This window comes from Microtus oregoni, unplaced genomic scaffold (assembly GCF_018167655.1).
Source record: "Microtus oregoni isolate MIOR12 unplaced genomic scaffold, Mior012 000049F_ref0000343, whole genome shotgun sequence".
In the NCBI taxonomy this organism is placed as follows: domain Eukaryota; kingdom Metazoa; phylum Chordata; class Mammalia; order Rodentia; family Cricetidae; genus Microtus; species Microtus oregoni.
The window spans coordinates 11,103,939-11,123,100 of NW_024543223.1; the positions used below are offsets into that span (position 1 = coordinate 11,103,939).

The 19,162-nt window shown below is 36.2% G+C and overlaps 1 protein-coding gene across 3 annotated transcripts in view; it reads right to left on the minus strand.

The window, feature by feature from the left end:
- Nucleotides 1-2,797: 2,797 nt before the first annotated feature.
- Rab28 (RAB28, member RAS oncogene family) overlaps nt 2,798-19,162 on the minus strand; it is an 89,686-nt gene continuing 73,321 nt past the window's right edge. Inside the window, exons 5-8 of one of the 3 annotated variants that reach the window (XM_041636530.1) lie at nt 13,310-13,413; nt 10,217-10,294; nt 5,303-5,397; nt 2,798-3,675 (exon numbers count right to left, since the gene is read on the minus strand). In XM_041636530.1, the coding sequence (XP_041492464.1) occupies nt 5,308-5,397; nt 10,217-10,294; nt 13,310-13,413 (272 nt within the window). In that variant the 3' untranslated portion in view covers nt 2,798-3,675; nt 5,303-5,307. Of the gene's footprint in view, nt 3,676-5,302; nt 5,398-8,098; nt 8,198-10,216; nt 10,295-13,309; nt 13,414-19,162 lie in introns of those variants that run through there. The other 2 variants (XM_041636529.1, XM_041636531.1) reach the window with 2 other exon arrangements.

Consider the following 19,162-nt stretch of genomic DNA (forward strand, 5'->3'; position numbering starts at 1 on the left):
CCCAGGATGTATTATCGCTGACCTCCCCCCATCCTGCTTCTGTACAGTGAACCCCTCTCCTTTCCTTCTGTCATCTTATGAGTGCTGCAATTGTCCTCAGAGCTACATTCTTTTTCATCCTTCTCCACTGGGTAAGAAAAGAGTCTTCTGAAACCTTCTTGGGTTTTTCTGTTTGTTTATTTGGTTGGTTTGGGGTTTTGTTGTTGTTTTTCTTCTTCTATTTCAGGAAGCTCGACAAACATCCTCTTGTTTCATTAGTCCTGATAGGAATTATCAGCTTATCTCTGAGACAACCACCAATACAAATGAAGTCTATATGCTAATGGGTTTAAAGTAATGAAGGTTCTAGAACTAAGAGTAGCTGGAAAAGGGGAATTCCACCAAGAATGGAAGAACTGTGGCTGCTGATGGACAACTACCAAAACAGACTTTCATTTCTTTTTCCTTAAATCTTGAAACTGTTTAGGACATCCAGCGTTATAGCCCATATTAGCATAGATTATGGGAAAACCCTTTTCTATTTTAAACATCACAAACATTTAAACATTGTATTTTATTTTATCATGCTCTATTACTGTTCAGTGACCAACTCTAAAGGGCCCTGGCTTACCTCCTCCCAGAATAATAAAGCAGTCACAGGAGTTCTTCAGGCCACGCCAAAAACCACTCCAGAGCGGTTTGCCACACATAATAGAGCGGACATTTGAGGGGCAGCATCCAATGGCCAGTTCTGGCTAAAGACCTTTGTGTTTTTCAAAAGCTTAGCAGAAGTGACCACAATGTGTTTGAAACATTACAGCATGTTCCTTCAAGAGACAAAGTGTCTAAAATGAGATGGAAAAACTTATAATTTCATAAATTAAAAGTGGTAGACAGGAGACATTAACAGTCAAAGTAAAATAAGCATGGATTCTACATTATTATTTCATAATAATCCTCAAGGTAAAGGGAAAATTGGTAATGACGCTGCTTCCCCTGAGCTGTTCTGAATACAGCTCGTGTTTGCTTTACCTGTAATGAGGTTCTCAGTATGTGGTCACTGGTCACGCTTAACTGACATATAGAAGCCCAATTGAGCTGAAGATGGAAGGGGAAAGGGGGCTGATTTATCATCTCTGTGGTCAAGGAGATAGGTGTAGAGAAAGTGGATGGAGCCTCACAGGACAATCATCACTTCTCAAAAGGACCACTCACAGCCCAGCTTGCTCAGTTCCCGCAATGTAAAGCAAGGAAGATCAGTATCAGAATTCTGTTCTCAATCAAAAACATTTTGTATGGCTCTTGGTTCTGCCGCTTACCAAGGATACTCACTCTCAGCTCCAGATTCTTTCATGACAGGGGATGGTTCTTCTTTCATCAATTGGTATAAAAATAAAACAGCTCGTGTGACAAGGCCTGGAAGGCTCCATGCCTGAGCCAGCCTACAAAGGCCGTTTTCTCCCCTCTCCCTGCTCATTCAGTCAGTTTAGACTTTCTAAAGAGACAGCTACAGAATTTTCCCTGTCCCACAGACCTTTCTGATTGCTGTCCTTGGATGATCACAGTGCTCATCTTGTACCATCACATACACATGGAAAATGATAAGCTTCTCAAGGTCTTCAAGTTTTCATACACATGTAAAAACCAACAAAAGGGCCAAAGAAGTATGGCCTATTCCTTAACTGAAGGTAAAGCCTTGGCAAATCTAGTTCAGCCATGGGCTTAAATCACAGCATTTAGAACAGCACCACCAACAAATATCTCTCCTAAGAGTTCCCCCAAATCCCTGAGGGTTCAGATCTCATTTATCCAAATTTATCTTCTCCTAAATACCCTTGCCTGCAAACATTAGGCACATGCTGATGGGAACAGCAAGCTAGACAAGGATAAAGGGTTTAAAAGGGTGCTGCAATATTTTAAACAGTTTAAAATAGTAATAAAATTAAAGTAAAAGATTAACCCACAACCTAATCAGTACAGTCAGAGGCAAACATAAATGTTCTACAAGATCTAGGTCTCACATTCATCATCTTGGACAAATATTCTTTCTTCAATTTAGTTTCCTTAGACATACAGAATATGAACTTTTCTAAAATCTCTAACATCTCTAAACTTAGGTGTCCAGAATTTCTGCAGACTTTTAGTGAAGCTCCAGAGATGGGAAATTTGCTTATACTGAAGGATATGAGGAAGAACTCAAAGCTGTCGTTTACTGAGTACTCCCATTGCTTATAAAATAATAGAATACTCACAGAGATATAAAAGTTGTGCCTTGTGTTGCAAGACAGGAAGGTGAAGGAACCATACTAGATGTTAAGTTTTCAGCTGTAGAGTTGAGGCTAGCTTTATGTGTCTGTGAACTGGGAGGTAGCTCATTCTTACTTCAGAATCAAGTATGTGCTGAGCACTGGACATTAGCACAAAACACAGCACAATTATGACCAACACAGAGCAGGCAGCAGATACTGTGGGAGACGGGAGAGGGAACGAAAGAGGGCAGGGAAGAGAAAGAGGATAGGAGAGGAGGGGAGGATTCCTGGCAGTGGGTAGAGTATGAGCCAATAAATAGAAATGAATCCATAGTTTTATGTGCACAGAGGCAACAGTGACATAAGGTAGAAAAATGGGCTGGAGCTGATGGAGACCCAGAAATGGCAGGTCTTGGGCTCTGAATTATAATCAGGCCAGCAAAATAAACTAGGAACTCTTCAATGACTGACTGCACACTAGACCCTCAGGATTGCTACCTATGTGTTCAAATCTACTTTGTTTGACTGTAACAAAAAGGAAGATGAATGAATGAAAATTCTCGAAAACATAATTTAAATAAATTTATTTATGAGAGAAAAACATCTGAACACCAGGTACAGTATGATCGATCCACAATGATCCAAGGATGCCACGACTCATCTGAAAGCATTCTCGTGCAGTCTGTAGGAGATCCATGTGGAGGATCAGCTGAACCATTTATCAAAATTCATAAAGCATCTAAGCCAAATATGATAAAATATGCAATGACCATGATACAGTAATAAAATACAATATCAAATACTACTTGTGAGTTATAAACTACAATATAAACAAGTTAAACTCCTTTTAAAAATGAAAAAATATTTCTATTACAGCCTCATTTGAAGCACTTTCAATTAAATGAAGCTTTGTATATTTTCTCTTAATAGCCAGCAAAGGAACACCTTCTTGAGTAACTGTCACCATCAGTACTCTGAAGTACACTTTCACATACATGAGTTCAGATATAGAATGATGATCAAAGCTTGGAACATCTTCACATCTGGTTATATTCTTTTGTATTTAGGAAAAAAGAAGTAAGGACATAAGCCACATTGTTCTTCTGGAGCGAAGAGGCAGTCTCAGTCCAGAGAATGGACTCTCTCCATTCAGATTTCAAAATGTGAGGTCCCGAAGCCGAATTCCTTCCAGTCCAGGGAGTTGCCTGCTACTATGAGGCAACTTAAGGATGAAGGAGCAGAGCAAGAGGAAAGTATGAACTGACTACAGAAATGGTCATTGATAAAACATGTTCCTTTACAGTCTGAGCCCAATCCTGGGGAAGAAAACCAAAACTATCGATACAGTATGTATTCACTGAACTGCACACATGGAACTCCGAGGTGGGTTAACAGTTCTTGACATGGGTTCCTGGTTGTAGTTTACAATATCTGCCTTCACCACCCTCTGCCATGAAAGAAAAGAGATATTATCAGGACATCAGAAAAAGCTCCTGAACATCTTTTGTTTTCTGAGCTCTGGTGAACTTCTAATAACAAACATCATAGATGAAACAGAAGTTGGTACTGAAAACAATTGGTCAGAACTAATACATAGCCATGTTTAGGGTTTTCCTATTTATCTTCTTTTTTTTTTTTAAGGAAGCAATTCAGTTATGAGTCATGCCTTTTTGTTAGCATTAACTGAGGTTATTACAAGTCTTATTAAAAACTCACAAATCAATATAAAGATTTAAATCCTGGTTTTAATTTTAGTTAAAGTTAAAATCATTCATTTTAGTAAACAGATAAGACATCAGCATTGCTAAGGTTCTCATTATTTTTCAGTCTTTCGTGGTCATTACACTTAAATATAACTCTGTAAATTTAAAAAAGAAGTGTGTTTTAAAGGACCCACATAGAAAGCAGAGTGACCTGAGCAACCCCACTGTTAAAAACGTTTCCAGTTTTCAAAACATTCCTTTCAAAATACTTACTTCGAAAAAAAAAATAAAAAAAAAAACAAAATACTTACTTCGAAATAGTTCACTATGGTTTATGCATAGTGACTCTAATAAAATATGACATAGTGAGGAACTTAGAAAATCACCTCATATCCATGCCTGTAAATCAATTTAAACCAAAAGATACTTTCACTCCTCCTTCTATCTCACACTCAGTCTAAATCAATGAATTTAGTAAATTGTCTAATACTCCTTAGTAAAAATGCAAATTAAAACAAACCCTCTATTGCTTTCAGCTTTTACTAAATCTATGCATACAAACAGAGAAGGGCAGTTAAAGCCTTTCTTTTTTTTTTTCTTTTTCTTTTATTTTATTATCTAACACGTAGAAAACTATGGAGCAAAGAGGTCATGAGAGAAAATACCAGGGTAAGGAAAAGCCTCTAGATTGAGTATCTCCACAAGGTAGACTGAGGGTCTTTTTTTTTTTTAACTTTCTTTTTGTTTTAATGAGAAAAAAACAATTTCCCCCTCCTCCCAGCCTCCCGCTCCTCCCCCACCAACTCCTCTCCCCGTCCCCCGACTCCACACCCTCTCCCCCCAGTCCTCTCCCCCTCCCTCTCAAGTCTGAAGAGCAGTCAGGGTTCCTTGCCCTGTGGAAAGTCCAAAGTCCTCCCCCCCCCCCCCCCCCCCCCGCATCCTGGTCTAGGAAGGTGAACATCCAAACTGGCTAGGCTCCCACAAAGCCAAAACATGAAGTAGGATCAAAACCCAGTGCCATTGTCCTTGGCTTCTCAGCAGCCCTCCTTGTCCGCCATATTCAGAGCTTTCAATTACCATCTATTCAGGGGAAAAGTGGTATAGGAATTACCAATGAAATAACTGCTTCAATCCTCTGTATTATGATAAACACTCATAAAGATCAACATATTTGAAAGTAATTGAAATGGTATTTTAATTTGTTCTCAATTTCTTGCTTAATTTGTAAGTTTCTTGGCAAAGAACCAACTTTTCAAAATTCTAAATCATGACTTCTATCATTTTATTTATCATGTTCTTTCATAAGGAAGAAAAGATAATATAACTAGTCCCCACCCCACCCCCAAATGGCAGTAATTCACCCATAAGTACCTGCACTATTGTACTGAACAGACTCTACTCTGAGAAGAGCTGGGGTGTTGATTATCTTCTTCCGGGTACTTGACTATTTCTGCCCTTACAATACGCTGGCAATTCCGTACAACATAAACAAAATGAAGGAGAAAGAAAAAGAGAGAAAGACAAATGAAAAGCATGTTTAGTGACTGACAATAGAAGGGAACACCAAAGCAGAAAAAAGAAAATTAACACATGAATTTAAACATGTCACAAAAGAATCAGCAGGATGTTTACACATAAAAGGAAAGAGAAGTAGGAAAGATCCAATAAGTATTATACTTTATAATTCTGTTCAACCACAGAAACAGATGCCCCTGAACTTCTCAGTGCTACAGAGGACTATAAAGAGTTATTGCACTTGTTTAAGCTAAAGTGAAATGGAAGTATTTATTCATTTCCTTTAACAAATATTACCAGTGCTCTACTGTTAGCCACTCTGTGCTAGGGGTACATAAGCAAACCACCTGAAAGATTTATTCACATGTTATTATAGACCTAGTGGGCAAAGAACACACAACCAGTTGTCACACCAGTTAAGTGCTTTAATAGTGAGTATAATGCTCTAAGGACACAAAGAAGGACAGAAACTCTGTTGTTTCAAAAATCAGAGGTAGACGTGTGCCCTTTAGAAATTTCATATTTATACTTAATACTCTCCCATGATTTCCTCTGATGCTTACTTCCCACTCTTCCTGATCCCATATTTCCAAATTCATATAGAAATCACTTCAAATGCAACAACAACAAATGCAAATCACAACAAAAGTTGTGGGTCACATAAAAAAAACATGAAATACAATATTAAAGTGCATCAGCTGTTTCTTTCAAGAAACTAAACAAAACCATGGTACTATACAATAGTTGTTCTGTCCTTGGTTATAGGTCTTTGTAGGATAGCTATGTATAGAGAAGTTCCTATAACCACACATCTTTAGATTTGAAACCAGGAATACTCTCTGCCTGGCTGCATGAACCTGATTTCAGAAGGTTCTCCCTTCCTAACCCCATATAGTCACTTATTAACATACACATGAAAACACATTTAACTGGAGTGGCTGTTAAGTGAAGATATTTCTTAATAAAGATTTGATAAACACTGAGAGTAAGTGAGCAGGCCATTGACGTATTCAAATGTGTGAAGTTAGTTAAGTTCTGCATAGGTTCTCTAGTGAGCAGTATTAACTTCTGGACAGTGTCTTCATTTACCAGGCACTTGGTGTGATGCTACCAACAGAAGCAGGGCCAACTGACAGATGAGGTGCAAGCAGGGCACATCAATTAAAGGTATGCCATAACCTGACTCTCTCAACCTAACTGTTTCAGGCCAAACTATGGATTACAATGAAGAAAAGGGATTTTCACCTCCAGCAAATAAGTCACTGATCAAACAAAACATTGGTTTATGCCCTATTTATAAATCCAGTCAGGTTACTGACCTGTCTGTAAGACATAGGGGTCAAAGTACTAACTACCATAAATGACTAACTTTCATCAGTCATTTTGTCAAATTAATTAATAACCCACAAGGTAACTTTTCTTTGGGATTTTGACTGTTGAACATGAAGCTGCACCAAAAAAGTGTCTGCAAATTCAAAGTTTCACTTATTGTGAGTAGAAAAATGTCATTTCCATATCACAAAACTACATAATAGGTGGAATGACAATATATGACTTATTTAACAAATTTTATTGTTTTTAAGAGAAACATCTACAAAACACTAGCCTTTATTTCTTGAGCCATAACGTACAGTCAATGTCTCTCTGTTTTGGCCAATGGAAGGAAATAATGAAGTGACCATAGGATGAAAGGAGCCACATCAGTGAACACCAGCTTCATTCTCATCTCAAAGACCATTTGCAAGATATGCTAAAGATAGAAGTGTGGCCAATCAAAAGCTTGAGCAAGAAAGCTACCTGAAGTGAGAGTCAAAGGTAAAAATACATGGACTCTTTGGAGAGTGTTAAAGTTAAATCTGGTTAACTTTACACAGCTGCATCTTAACCCAGATAATACTTACCATTACAGGAGATAAGATAAAGGCACTGAAAGCTAAAACACTTGTTACTATTACATATTAAAAATGAATCACTAGGGATTGTAGACATTTACATAAGCAGCAAAGGATCTCTGCTTTTGTACTATTAAAGTCTAGCATAGAAACATCTGTGAACTTTAAAAACAATTATTTTATCACACTGGGGATCAAACCCAGGGCCTCACACATGCCCAGCCCCATACATTTTTGATTAATATATTTAAAGTACATGATGACCACATGACACATGGATGCAGCATGTTTAAAAACAGTAATTTTCACACTAAACACTAATGTAATAATAAGTCTCCTGTCCTTCTTTCATACAACAGACCACTGTATGTTGTAACACTCACAGCTTTGCACTAAAGTTTCATGTCCTCTGTCTTCACAATCTCCTATTCTATAAAGCATAAGACTTAAGTGTATTGTGTCTAAGATCTCAAAAAAATGTTTTCAGTTGAAATTGGATCTCACTATGTAGCCCTAGCAGCTCTGGAACTTGCTATATAGAACAGGTTGTTCTTGAACACATAAAGATCAGACAGCGTTCGCCTCTGGAGTGTTGGGATTATAGGTGTACATCACCACACTCAGAAGTTTTAACCTGTTAGAAAACATGAATTTAAGTAGTTGATAGAAAAAGAATGGAATGTGTGGATATCTACAAGGAAAAGAATGAAAGTATATATTTATCCTGCACAAAACATACTACATAAAGTCAATTCAAACTGGACCAAAGAACTTACTATGGAATTTTGAAGCTCTTAAGGGAAACATATAAGGAAGACTCTTCAAGATACAGACAGAGGCAAAGACTTTCTGCAAAGAACTAAAGAAATAACATCAAGAATATGAAACAGTTTCTGCAAGGTAAATGAATTGAGTGAAGTGACAGCCTGCAAAATGAGAGAAAATCTTTGCCAGCTATACCTCTAATAAGGGATTCTTTATCTACAATATATTAAAATCAATCAATCAAACAAACAAACAGAAACACTGATCAAACAAAAAAATCCGATCTGTAAATGGGCAAGTAAAAATAACATGAAAAAATGATCAACATCCTAGTCATCAGAGTAATGCAAATCAAAATTATGGTATGATGTTATCTTACCAGAGTTAAAATGGCTACCATTTAAGAAAACAAAAGAAAATAAATATGGTAAGCATGTGGAAAGGGGGAGTGAACCATGCACTGCTTGTTGGAATATAAGTTATTCCAAATAATCTAAAAAATCAGTATGGAAAGTCTTTAAAGAACTAAAAATAGACCTACCATATGATCAGCTATACTACCTTCTCTAAGGCAACATACTATAAAAATCCCTACACATCCATGTTTACTGCAGCACTATTCATGAAATAGGGAAGTAGGAATGGAATTGGAATGTAGCACTATTCATGGAATATACAATTAGGCAATCAGAGATACATATAGAAGTACAAATGACTGATAAATACATGAAAATGCTTTCAATGTCCTTAACCATCAGGAAAAAGCAAACCAAAACTACACTGAAATTCCATCTCATCCCAGTCAGAATGGCTATTGATTAAAAAACTAATTCTGGCAAGGATGGGAGTGGATACCTTTATAAACTGCTGGTAGGAATGTAAACTAGGGAAAGCCACTACAAAAATCAAAGAACTGAAACTAAACTTACTATACAATCCAGCTATATCACTCTTTGGAATACATGCAAAGAAATCTAAGTCAAAATACTATACAGAAACTTATACACCCATTTTCATAGAAGTATTCATAACATACATTACTTTGGATCAGTCTAGGTATCAAGCAACAGGTGAACAGATAAAGAGATGGGATGCATGTACACTTTGTAGTTAAGTTCAACCAAAAAGAAGAATGAAAGTATGCCATTTCCAGGCAAGCTGATAGAACTGGAGATGAGCATATTAAGAGGAATAAGAAATAAGAATCACAAAGAAATACTATTTCTCTCATACACCTTTCTGTAGAAAATATCTGGCATGAAATATATAATATATACATATGTTATATATTTATACATATATAACAAATATGTACGATACGTAAGTAAAAGGGGGCTATTGGGCGAGAAAAGGAAGCTAGTTCTAACTGCTTTAACACATTCACATAGGTGTAACCATGAGAGTACATCACAGAATTTATGAAATAATCAAGTAAATATTGAAAGATGTGAAAAGATAACAATTGTTTTTAGCTGCATGGAAAGGTAGATGGAGGAATTTAGGAAAAAAGTTTGTTGCTTTTAACCAGATTATTCTTACTCAAAGTCTTTGTTTTATGAAATGTATGATTTACAGAGAAGCTACAATGGCATTTTTAAGTTCTTGGATGCTGATGTTAACTTATGATATTGTCTAGTAACTTTAGTAACTAATAATGTTATTAAAATAGCAAAATAGTATAAAAAAATAATATTATTACATATATTTTAAAGATAGAAAGATAACCCCAAAGAAAAAGTACAAGCAGGGTCTAAAATCCCTGCACATGGGAGGGGAAGGCAGGAGGAAGCCAAGAGAGGCTACATACAGAGTGGGGTCTTCTCTCAAGCAAGAAGAAATACAAGACAGGATTCTCTGAACCTTAATCCATTAAGAAAGAACTAATAAAATTTTTATTCCCTTTTCTCCACCAAATGGGACAAAAATTACATGAATATCATCATTTTATAAAAATTATTTTTTCATGTTTTACAATAAACAGTCATTATACATATAATCTGTTTCCAAGGTTTTAGTGATTTATACATAAAATAAATGGGAAAGAATTGAGGCATAAAAATTAACGTCACAAGAAATTTGTTACTTTTTAAAATATAAATTTTAAGATAATCACCTGTGACTGTTCTATTTCTGCTTTGTTTAATTTGATTCCCAGGATTTCTGCAGCAATTTTCTGAAAACACAGGAAGACCTACATAACAAAATAGGTTTAAATGATTTAAAGCAGGCATGCTTCAGTTACCTTCAAATACACTGAACTTTCTACAAAAGAATAAACAACAAGTACTTCAAAAATGGCCCATATGTCATATATGGTAACACATAAATGCAATAATTTTTAAAGGACTAAACCACAATTTGAAGACCTAAGTAGTCCACTGAATTATTCTAAACCTGCAACTACTAAAAACATTCTTTTTTGGGGGGGGGGCGGAGATTTCAAGACAGGGTTTCTCCGTAGCTTTTGATTCCTGTCCTGGAACTAGCTCTTGTAGACCAGGCTGGCCTCGAACTCACAGAGATCCGCCTGCCTCTGCCTCCCGAGTGCTGGGATTAAAGGCGTGTGCCACCACTGCCCGGGCTAAAAACATTCTTAAAGAATTTTTAATGATTTATTCTTATTTTATGTGTTTGAGTATTCTGTCTGCATGTGTGTATGTATATATATATATATATATATATATATATATATATATATATATGCATAGTATATGTGTACCTGGTACCTCTAGAAGTCAGAAGCAGTTGTCAGATTCCCTAGAAATGAAGTTTATAGGTAGTTAAAAGGCACCATGTGGATGCTGGGAACCAAACCTAGGTCCTCTGCAAGAGCAGCAAGTGTTCTTAACAGCTGAGCCATCTCTCCAGCCCCATGTTTAAGAATTTAACGTATTAATTACAATGACAAATGTAAAAAAACATGCCAACACATCTAAAAGTATTATAAAATTCTACAATTCCTGAAGAAAATGAAAGTAAATTCATGTATACTTTATTGTACTGGTGTTTGACTGTCAGTTCTATGCTGTTCTCTTGAGCTGGCTCTAGTCTGTTTTAACAGGTTTTTCTCTCCAAACCATTAACACTTTTGGTTCTCTTATCATTGATAATGTCAAAACTCTCCATTATTCCTTAAGTAAAACAACTTGGTACTATTTACTGTATTTTATCAGTTTGGGGTAAAGGAGTGATAAAGTCCATTACAGCTATACATTATGAACATTTCTATAAACAGTGGTTCAGAAGTGGTTGGCTTTTTCCAGGTCCTCTACAATCTTGGGAGATTGAGGCATGACCATTTCTGCTATGTAACTTACCTTTATTCTGTAACTGTCCTACCAGGTTCCTACCCCAATTCATCTCAGGATCACTTACTGAATATAAGTCCCAACTTTACTAACTTAATTATTTCTAGGGAAGTGGAGAGATGGATCAGAAGTTAAGAGAAAATATTGTTCCACCCGAGGACCTAGGGTTATTTCCCAACACCTACATGGCAGCTTATAACTACGGGCTAATTCCAGTTCTAGTGGATCCTATATCCTCTTCTAGTTTCCATGGAGTCCTGCACACATGTGGGACACATAAAAAGACTCACACAGGCATACATATACACATTAATTAAAAATAAATAAATACTTAAACAATTTTTTTAATCAACAGCCATACACAAGGCCCTGGATTTGAGTCCCAGCACCAAAAGAAAGAAAAAGAAAAAACTAATTCAAACAAAACCTGGACAGCAGTCAAGTGTGTTGACTCAGGTCTTTATCCCAGCACTTGGGAGGCAAAGGCAAGTGATCTCTGAGTTTAAGGCCTGTCTGATCTACAGAGTAAATTTGAGGACAGACAAAGCTACATAAAGAAACCCTGTCTCAGGAAAAAAAAAAACTGGACAGTGATAAATATTTGCAAGTCATGTAACAATCTGTTCTTATCTATAATATGAAATATGGGAATAGTATTTTTAAACCAATGAAAATTATATGCTGTTAAGTAGAAAGTGGATAGCTAATAAAATTTTACAAATTTCAACCTCATTGAAGAAATTCAAAATTAGTGAGGTTTATATTGTTGTTATTGTTGTATTCTTATTTGTACTGATCTACAACGTTAGCAAAGGTTTAAAAACAATTAAATCCTTAGTATTACAAGGGTTTACATAGCAATCTTATAATATTAGGAAACTCTATAGAATAGAATTACTCTGTAGAATAGGTTAATTTAGTCTTTCTAGTAAGCATCTAATAACATGCTTCAATCCCCTGTCAAAGAGTCTAAAGAAAATAAAGCACCAGGCAGTGGTGGTGCATGCCTTTAATTCCCGCACTCAAGAGGCAGAGGCAGGTGGATCTCTGTGAGTTTGAGGTCAGCCTGGTCTACAGAGCGAATTCCAGGACAGCCACCAAAGCTACACAGAGAAACCCTGTCTCAAAAAAACTTTAAGAAAGGAAGGAGGGAAGGAAGGAGGGAAGGAAGGAAGGAAGGAAGAAAGGAAGGAAGGAAGAAAGGAAGGGGGAAAAAGCATCAAAATGTATTATTAAAATTTCATAATAAAACTCATGCTTGAAACTTAGAAAAGAAAACCCTACATGTCCAACAATAGGGCATGATTAGATATATTTTGAACATTTAATAATGACTAAATTTACTTTATAATACTAAATGACATGGGAAGTTTTTTACAGATAAAAATAATAAATAAAAGAAACAACCATAAAACTATTTCTAGATAAGGATCTGAATGTTTAGTGAACATTTGATATGGTTAAAATAGTGGGCCTGGAATATCACTACTTGGGCTCACAAACCGTATCTCTACCACATAATATCTATGTAGACTGAGACCTGTGACATGAGCTTTAAATGATACACCTACACAATAGAGATAATCAGGATAATGCAACACCTATCATACAGGAAGCAGCAGTAATGACAGTGAGACCTTCAGAGGAAAAACACTAAAGAATCCTCTTGGACTCTGAATGCATGTCTCTGGAGGCCAGGTTATGGGTGACTTGGGTACTTTATAATTCTTACTAAATCAACTATAAAATTAATCTATCCAAAATAAGCATTCTCATCTAATTTATTTATGTCTTCCTTCCGAACACATCCAGTATTTCTTATTAGGAATCAGAAGTGTGCTCCCAGGAACAACTGAAGACAAAGCATCACTTACAACACACTCTACCGTTTTACTTACAGAGTCTCCTGTCTTGGCTGAAACAAAGTGGCTACTAAAACCATTTTCCTGGCAAAATCGTAAGTGTTTATCAGCTTTTACTGTTCGCATATGCTCCAAGTCAACTAGAAAAAAAAGTTAAAGATAGAACAAAAATCAATATTAGAATTAATAAAAGTATTTTTAACATGTTTAAATTTGACTTACTTCCCAATATTTTTCCCACTGTGTAATCCTAGGCAATGTTTTAACTTCTTTGTGCCTCAGTTTACACACTGATGAACTGTGAATAATAAATATACCAATTTCATATGGTATTCTTTCAGAATCAGCCAATGAGGAGTGAACAAAGGTTGGCAATATGCTTAAAATTATGTGGTGTTACTATTACTATAGCTTCACCTATATAAATTCACACACTATGACAAAGTTCAAAACACACCTGCTCAATGTAGTGCATTAAAGCACAGTTATGAGGTGAAGTTAGGATGTACAAATGGTAGCAGAGAAAAATGTAGAGCTCAATAAAAATCAATAAAAGAGAGAGAAAAAACAAATGTAAGGGCTAGAAATAGTTTAATTACTAATAGGATAATTTAATAATTAGAACAACTCAGAAATATTTTATATTCCATAGTTATATTAATATATTCACAACCAGTTTACTTTCAAGATGCACCTGATTATAAATCACTAAGTATCCACTTCGAGAATAATGAGCAAGATATACTTCCTGGGCTTTAAAGCAATGTGTAACGATAATAACTAAAGAATAAGAACACATGAATTTGAGGAAAGGGCGTGCTGGGAAAAGGTGGAGTAGGAAAATGATGTAAATACAGTACTCGTGTATAAAGTAATGAATCTTGTCTTTCTTTCTCCCTTTTATTCAGTCCAAGACTCTAGCCCATGGGATGGTGTCATCGCAGTGGGCACTTCAATCAGCCTAATCTAAATAATCCTTCATAGGCATGTCTAGGAGCTTGTCTCCTATGTGTTTCTAGATTCCCCTCAAGATGACAATCAAGATTAACCATCACATGAGGTATTAAAACTAATTATGCAGTGTGGTAGGTTTTTTTTTTATTTAGACTAAAGGGGAGATAGTCTGAACAGGACAACTTTTGGTATTTACAAGATTCTCTTTCAATGTTGAAAGCAAGGGAAATGGCACTCTGCAGAAAAATAAAGAAAAATTGCTGTATGTTCTCAACATATTTAAAAATGAATTGGCTACTTTTGACTAGGATAAAAATACAATTCAGAAAAGATAGCACTAGTTCAAGAACTACCAACAGCTGTTTTCCCATTATGATCTGTTGTAAGATTTATTAATTGCAATGCTATTCTATGCCCACTCGGGGCCTGGCTGGCACTCCCTGCCTGGGTAGGCAGTGGGATCAAGTCTGCTACAAAGTGGCAGTTTTGAAATACCAGTTTCTGGGCTGTGCCGCCAGTGCGATCTCTGGCTCCTGTGGGAGACAGAGCTTTTGAATGGGGTTTTGTGAGTAAAGTGCTACTTCTTGATGGCTATGTGGACTGCTGTGTGCCTAGAACTGCGCATGGTGCTGAACTCAGGCAGGAACTATCGTAATTATCATAATAACAGCACAGTTAAGGTTTAGAATGGGCAGGAAACAGGCATTAGCATATTACCCCTACGTGGTGCAAGCTAAAGTTTTTAAGAAACGCTTAGCATTTTAAGAAGTGCTCCTGGATAGTAAAGAGTTACAGATTTACAATAGGCCAGGCTGCGCAGTGCTGAGCATGGCAGATTTGGCTGTAACTCAGATAAAAGGCTCGGTCTCAGAGTTAAAGTGCTGAATGTGGCTCCTACCTGGTGTCCCCAGAGCTAGCAGAAATGGTACATCCACCATTTTGAAATCGGAAAGATGTGGAGCCAACATCCAGAGCAGCTGGAACCAAGCTGCTTAAAATTTTTAAAGTTCTTCAAGACAGTAGAGAATTAAAGACCATGCAATAGGACAGATTCAGACATAAAAGACCTCTACATGGGTCATAGTGTTAGATAGACATATGTAGGCTTGGGAGAGAGAAGAAAAGGAGTATTAAAATGTCATAAAATAAAGTTAATGCTTTAAAAGGGGGGGTAAAGTCTTTTTTGCTGGAGAGGTTGTGGAGAAAGGGGTACACTCATCCATTGCTAGTGGGAATGCAAACTTGTACAACCACAACATTTACAGAGGATATGAATCCCCAGCCCCTTCTTATCTTCTTTACTGCTTCCTATCAACCATGATATGAGCATCTTGCTCATACCACAATGTACATCACAATGCACTTCCTTTTTTTAAAAATTTATTTATTTATTTATTAAGGATTTCTGCCTCCTCCCCGCCACCGCCTCCCATTTCCCTCCCCCATCAAGTCCCCCTCCCTCATCAGCTCGAAGAGCAATCAGGGTTCCCTGACCTGTGGGAAGCCCAAGGACCGCCCACCTCTATCCAGGTCTAGTAAGGTGAGCATCCAAACTGCCTAGATTGATCTGTAATTCTCTTTCTTAGTAATGTCCTGTCTCAGTTTACAACATGTAATTTTCAGGCTACTTGAAACATGCCAGTCATTAATAGAATAATACTGTATAATTCCAGTTACAGCAAAAATTTTTATATCTGAACAGACGATCCCTACTGTTGAACTTTACTGACCAAGAAAGATGATGAGATCACATACAAGAAGCCATCTTACTTAAGCAATAACTGTTCCCAGGCTAGAGAGATGGCTCATCAGTTAATTGAACTTGCTGCTCTTCTAGAAGATCTAGTTCAGTTCCTAGCATCCACACTGCAGATCAAAATTGCGTATGACCCCATCTACAAGGGATCGCCGCAGATACCAATACATACATGGCATACATAAAGAAACACATGCACATAAATAAAAACAGAAGTAAATCTTTTTTAAAAGAATTACTAATTTTTATATTAATTTCCTAATTGTTTATATTAAAGCAAATGTAAAGGAAATCTAGACCGAATGTATACATAGTTCTTCCCTGGACAGGAAGTGAAATGTGACAGTAAAAAAACATACTGTTGCCAGGCACGGTGGCATAAGCCTTTATTCCCAGGAATTAGGAGCCAGGCACAGGAGGTTCTTTGAGTTTGAGGTCAGCCCAGTCTACAGAGTGAGTTCCAGGACAGCCAGGGCTTCATAGTAAAACCCTATCTTAAAACATCAAACTTTATCCCTGAAATACACGAACAAGTAACATTATACAGACTGACCAGGCTGTGCTTACATATTTAGGAACACAAATCCAATCCCTGTGGGTAAAATATATCAGAAAACCTTCAAATGTTCCTGTTTAATTCCAAGCACTTCCACTGGCCACCTCAGTGTTAATTGTTTTTAAATTCATAAAGGATTCAGAAAAAAGTTGTACATGTTAAAAATGTCACAATCTCATAAACATTAAATTGTTCTGCTACCATGTTGTATACATAAATGATTGTTACCAGCACCTTTAAATTTTTCCTTTCTTTCTTTTTTTTTCTTTTTTTTTGTTTTTTTTTTTGTTTTTTGTTTTTTTTGTTTGTTTGTTTTTTTGGTTTATTTTTGTTTTGTTTTTCAAGACAAGGTTTCTCTGTAGCTTTGGAGCCTGTCCTGGAAGACCAATGGAACTGAATCGAAGGCCTGGATATTAATCCACACACCTTCAAACACCTGATTTTTGACAAAGAAGCAAAAAAATATCAAATGGAGAAAAGAAAACATATTTAACAAATGGTGCTGGCATAACTGGATATCAACATGTAGAGAAATGAAAATAGACCCATATCTATTACTATGCACAAAACTCAGGTCCAAATGGATCAAAGACCTCAACATAAAACCAATCACACTGACCCTCATAGAAGAGAAAGTGGGAAGTATGCTTGAATATACTGGCACATGAGACCACTTCCTAAATATAACTCCAGCAGCACAGACACTGAGAGAAGCAATAAATGGAACCTCTTGAAACTGAAAAGTTTCTATAAATCAAAGGACATGGTCAACAAGACAAAATGACAGCCTACTGAATGGGAAAATATCTTCACTAACCCCACATCAGACAGAGGTCTGATCTCCAAAATATACAAAGAACTCAAGATTGGTCATCAAAAGAACAAATAACCCAATAAAAAAAAAGGGGGGGAGTACAGACCTAAACAGAGAACTCTCAACAGAGGAATCTAAAATAGCTGAAAGACACTTAAGGAAATATTCAACATCCTTAGTCATCAGAGAGATGCAAATCAAGACAACTCTGAGATTCCATCTTACATCTGCAAAAATGGCCAAAATTAAAAACACTGGTAACAACTTATGCTGGAGATGTTGTGGGGTAAAGGGAACACTCCTGCATTGCTGGTGGAAATGCAAGCTAGTACAGGCCCTTGGATATCAGTGTGGCGATTTCTTAGAAAATTAGGAAAAGACCCAGTAATACCACTTTTGGGTTTATATCCAAAGGATGCTCAGTTGTGCCATAAAGACATGTGCTCAACTAACTATGTTCATAGCAGTATTGTTTGTCATAGTCAGAACCTGGAAACAACCTAAATGCCCCTTGACCAAAGAATGGATAAGGGAAATGTGGTACATTTACACAATGGAGTACTACACAGCAGAAAAAATAATGACATCTTGAATTTTGCCAACAAATGGATGGAGCTAGAAAACATATTTTTAAGTGAGGTAGCCCAGACACCAGACCCAGAAAGACAAATTTAATATATACTCACTCAGAACTGGCTTTTAGACATAAAGCAAAGGAAAGTAGCCTACAATTCACAATCCCAGAGAACCTAGACAACAATGACGACCCTATGAGAAACTTACATAGATTTAATCTACAAGGGAAGTAGAAAAAGACAAGATCTCTTTAGTAAATTGGGAGCATGGAGATCTTGGGAGAAGGCTGAAGGGGAGGGGAGAGGAAGAGAGGGAAGCAGAGAAAAATGTAGAGCTCAATAAAAATAAAAAAAAATAGATAAATAAATAAAAAATAAAATTAGTCAAGCACATTAGGAAGGTGGAAGAAAACTTTATTTCATTCACCTTATTCATGATTTCCACAGTAACTACCTTATACTGACCATTATAGCCAAAGACCAGAGTATTCAATATAACAGATTTTTAAAACCTAGATATACAAAACATAATCAGAACTGCTTATAAGATTAAATGATGTACAATTTTAAAGTCTGAAAACAGTTTGCAATAAATTTTTATTTTTTTATCCTGGTCTTAAACTTGGCAGCATTTTTATTTGCCATGTACTTCTTTTCTAGTGTCCTATCATAACATAATAATAATTAATATAACTTTTTCACTCAAATCAGTTATTTCATGCCTTGAAACAAGGGAAAGTGCTCTATGATGCTAAATAATTACACTATTAATATCTAGTCCCTGACAAAGACTATTCAAAATATCAACTGTTTTTGCTCCTCATTCTACATATAACTGCAGCAACAGAATATTCTCTGTGAAATGAGTCTAAAAGTTACCACAACTAAACTTAAATAAGTAAAAGCAAAATATAAATACAGCACTTGTACAGATTTTAACAGTAATTTTTAGGTTATCAAGGAAACATCTAGAGTGTTGATCTGGTTATACTCAATTCAAACAAACTACTTGTCACATTAACTACCTCCAGGAAGTTACTCCAAACACAAAATAAACTGTTTATGCCCCTACTCAGATAGATAACATGACAGATTGTTATTAGTTGAAGACAGATGAGATACATTAATTTGATTGTGAGCATGTGTTTAATTTTACCCTGCCATGCATACTCTCTAATGCTGTCTTTCTATGATGCCATAGTAAATCATGCCATATTAGAAGAATTGTTAACGC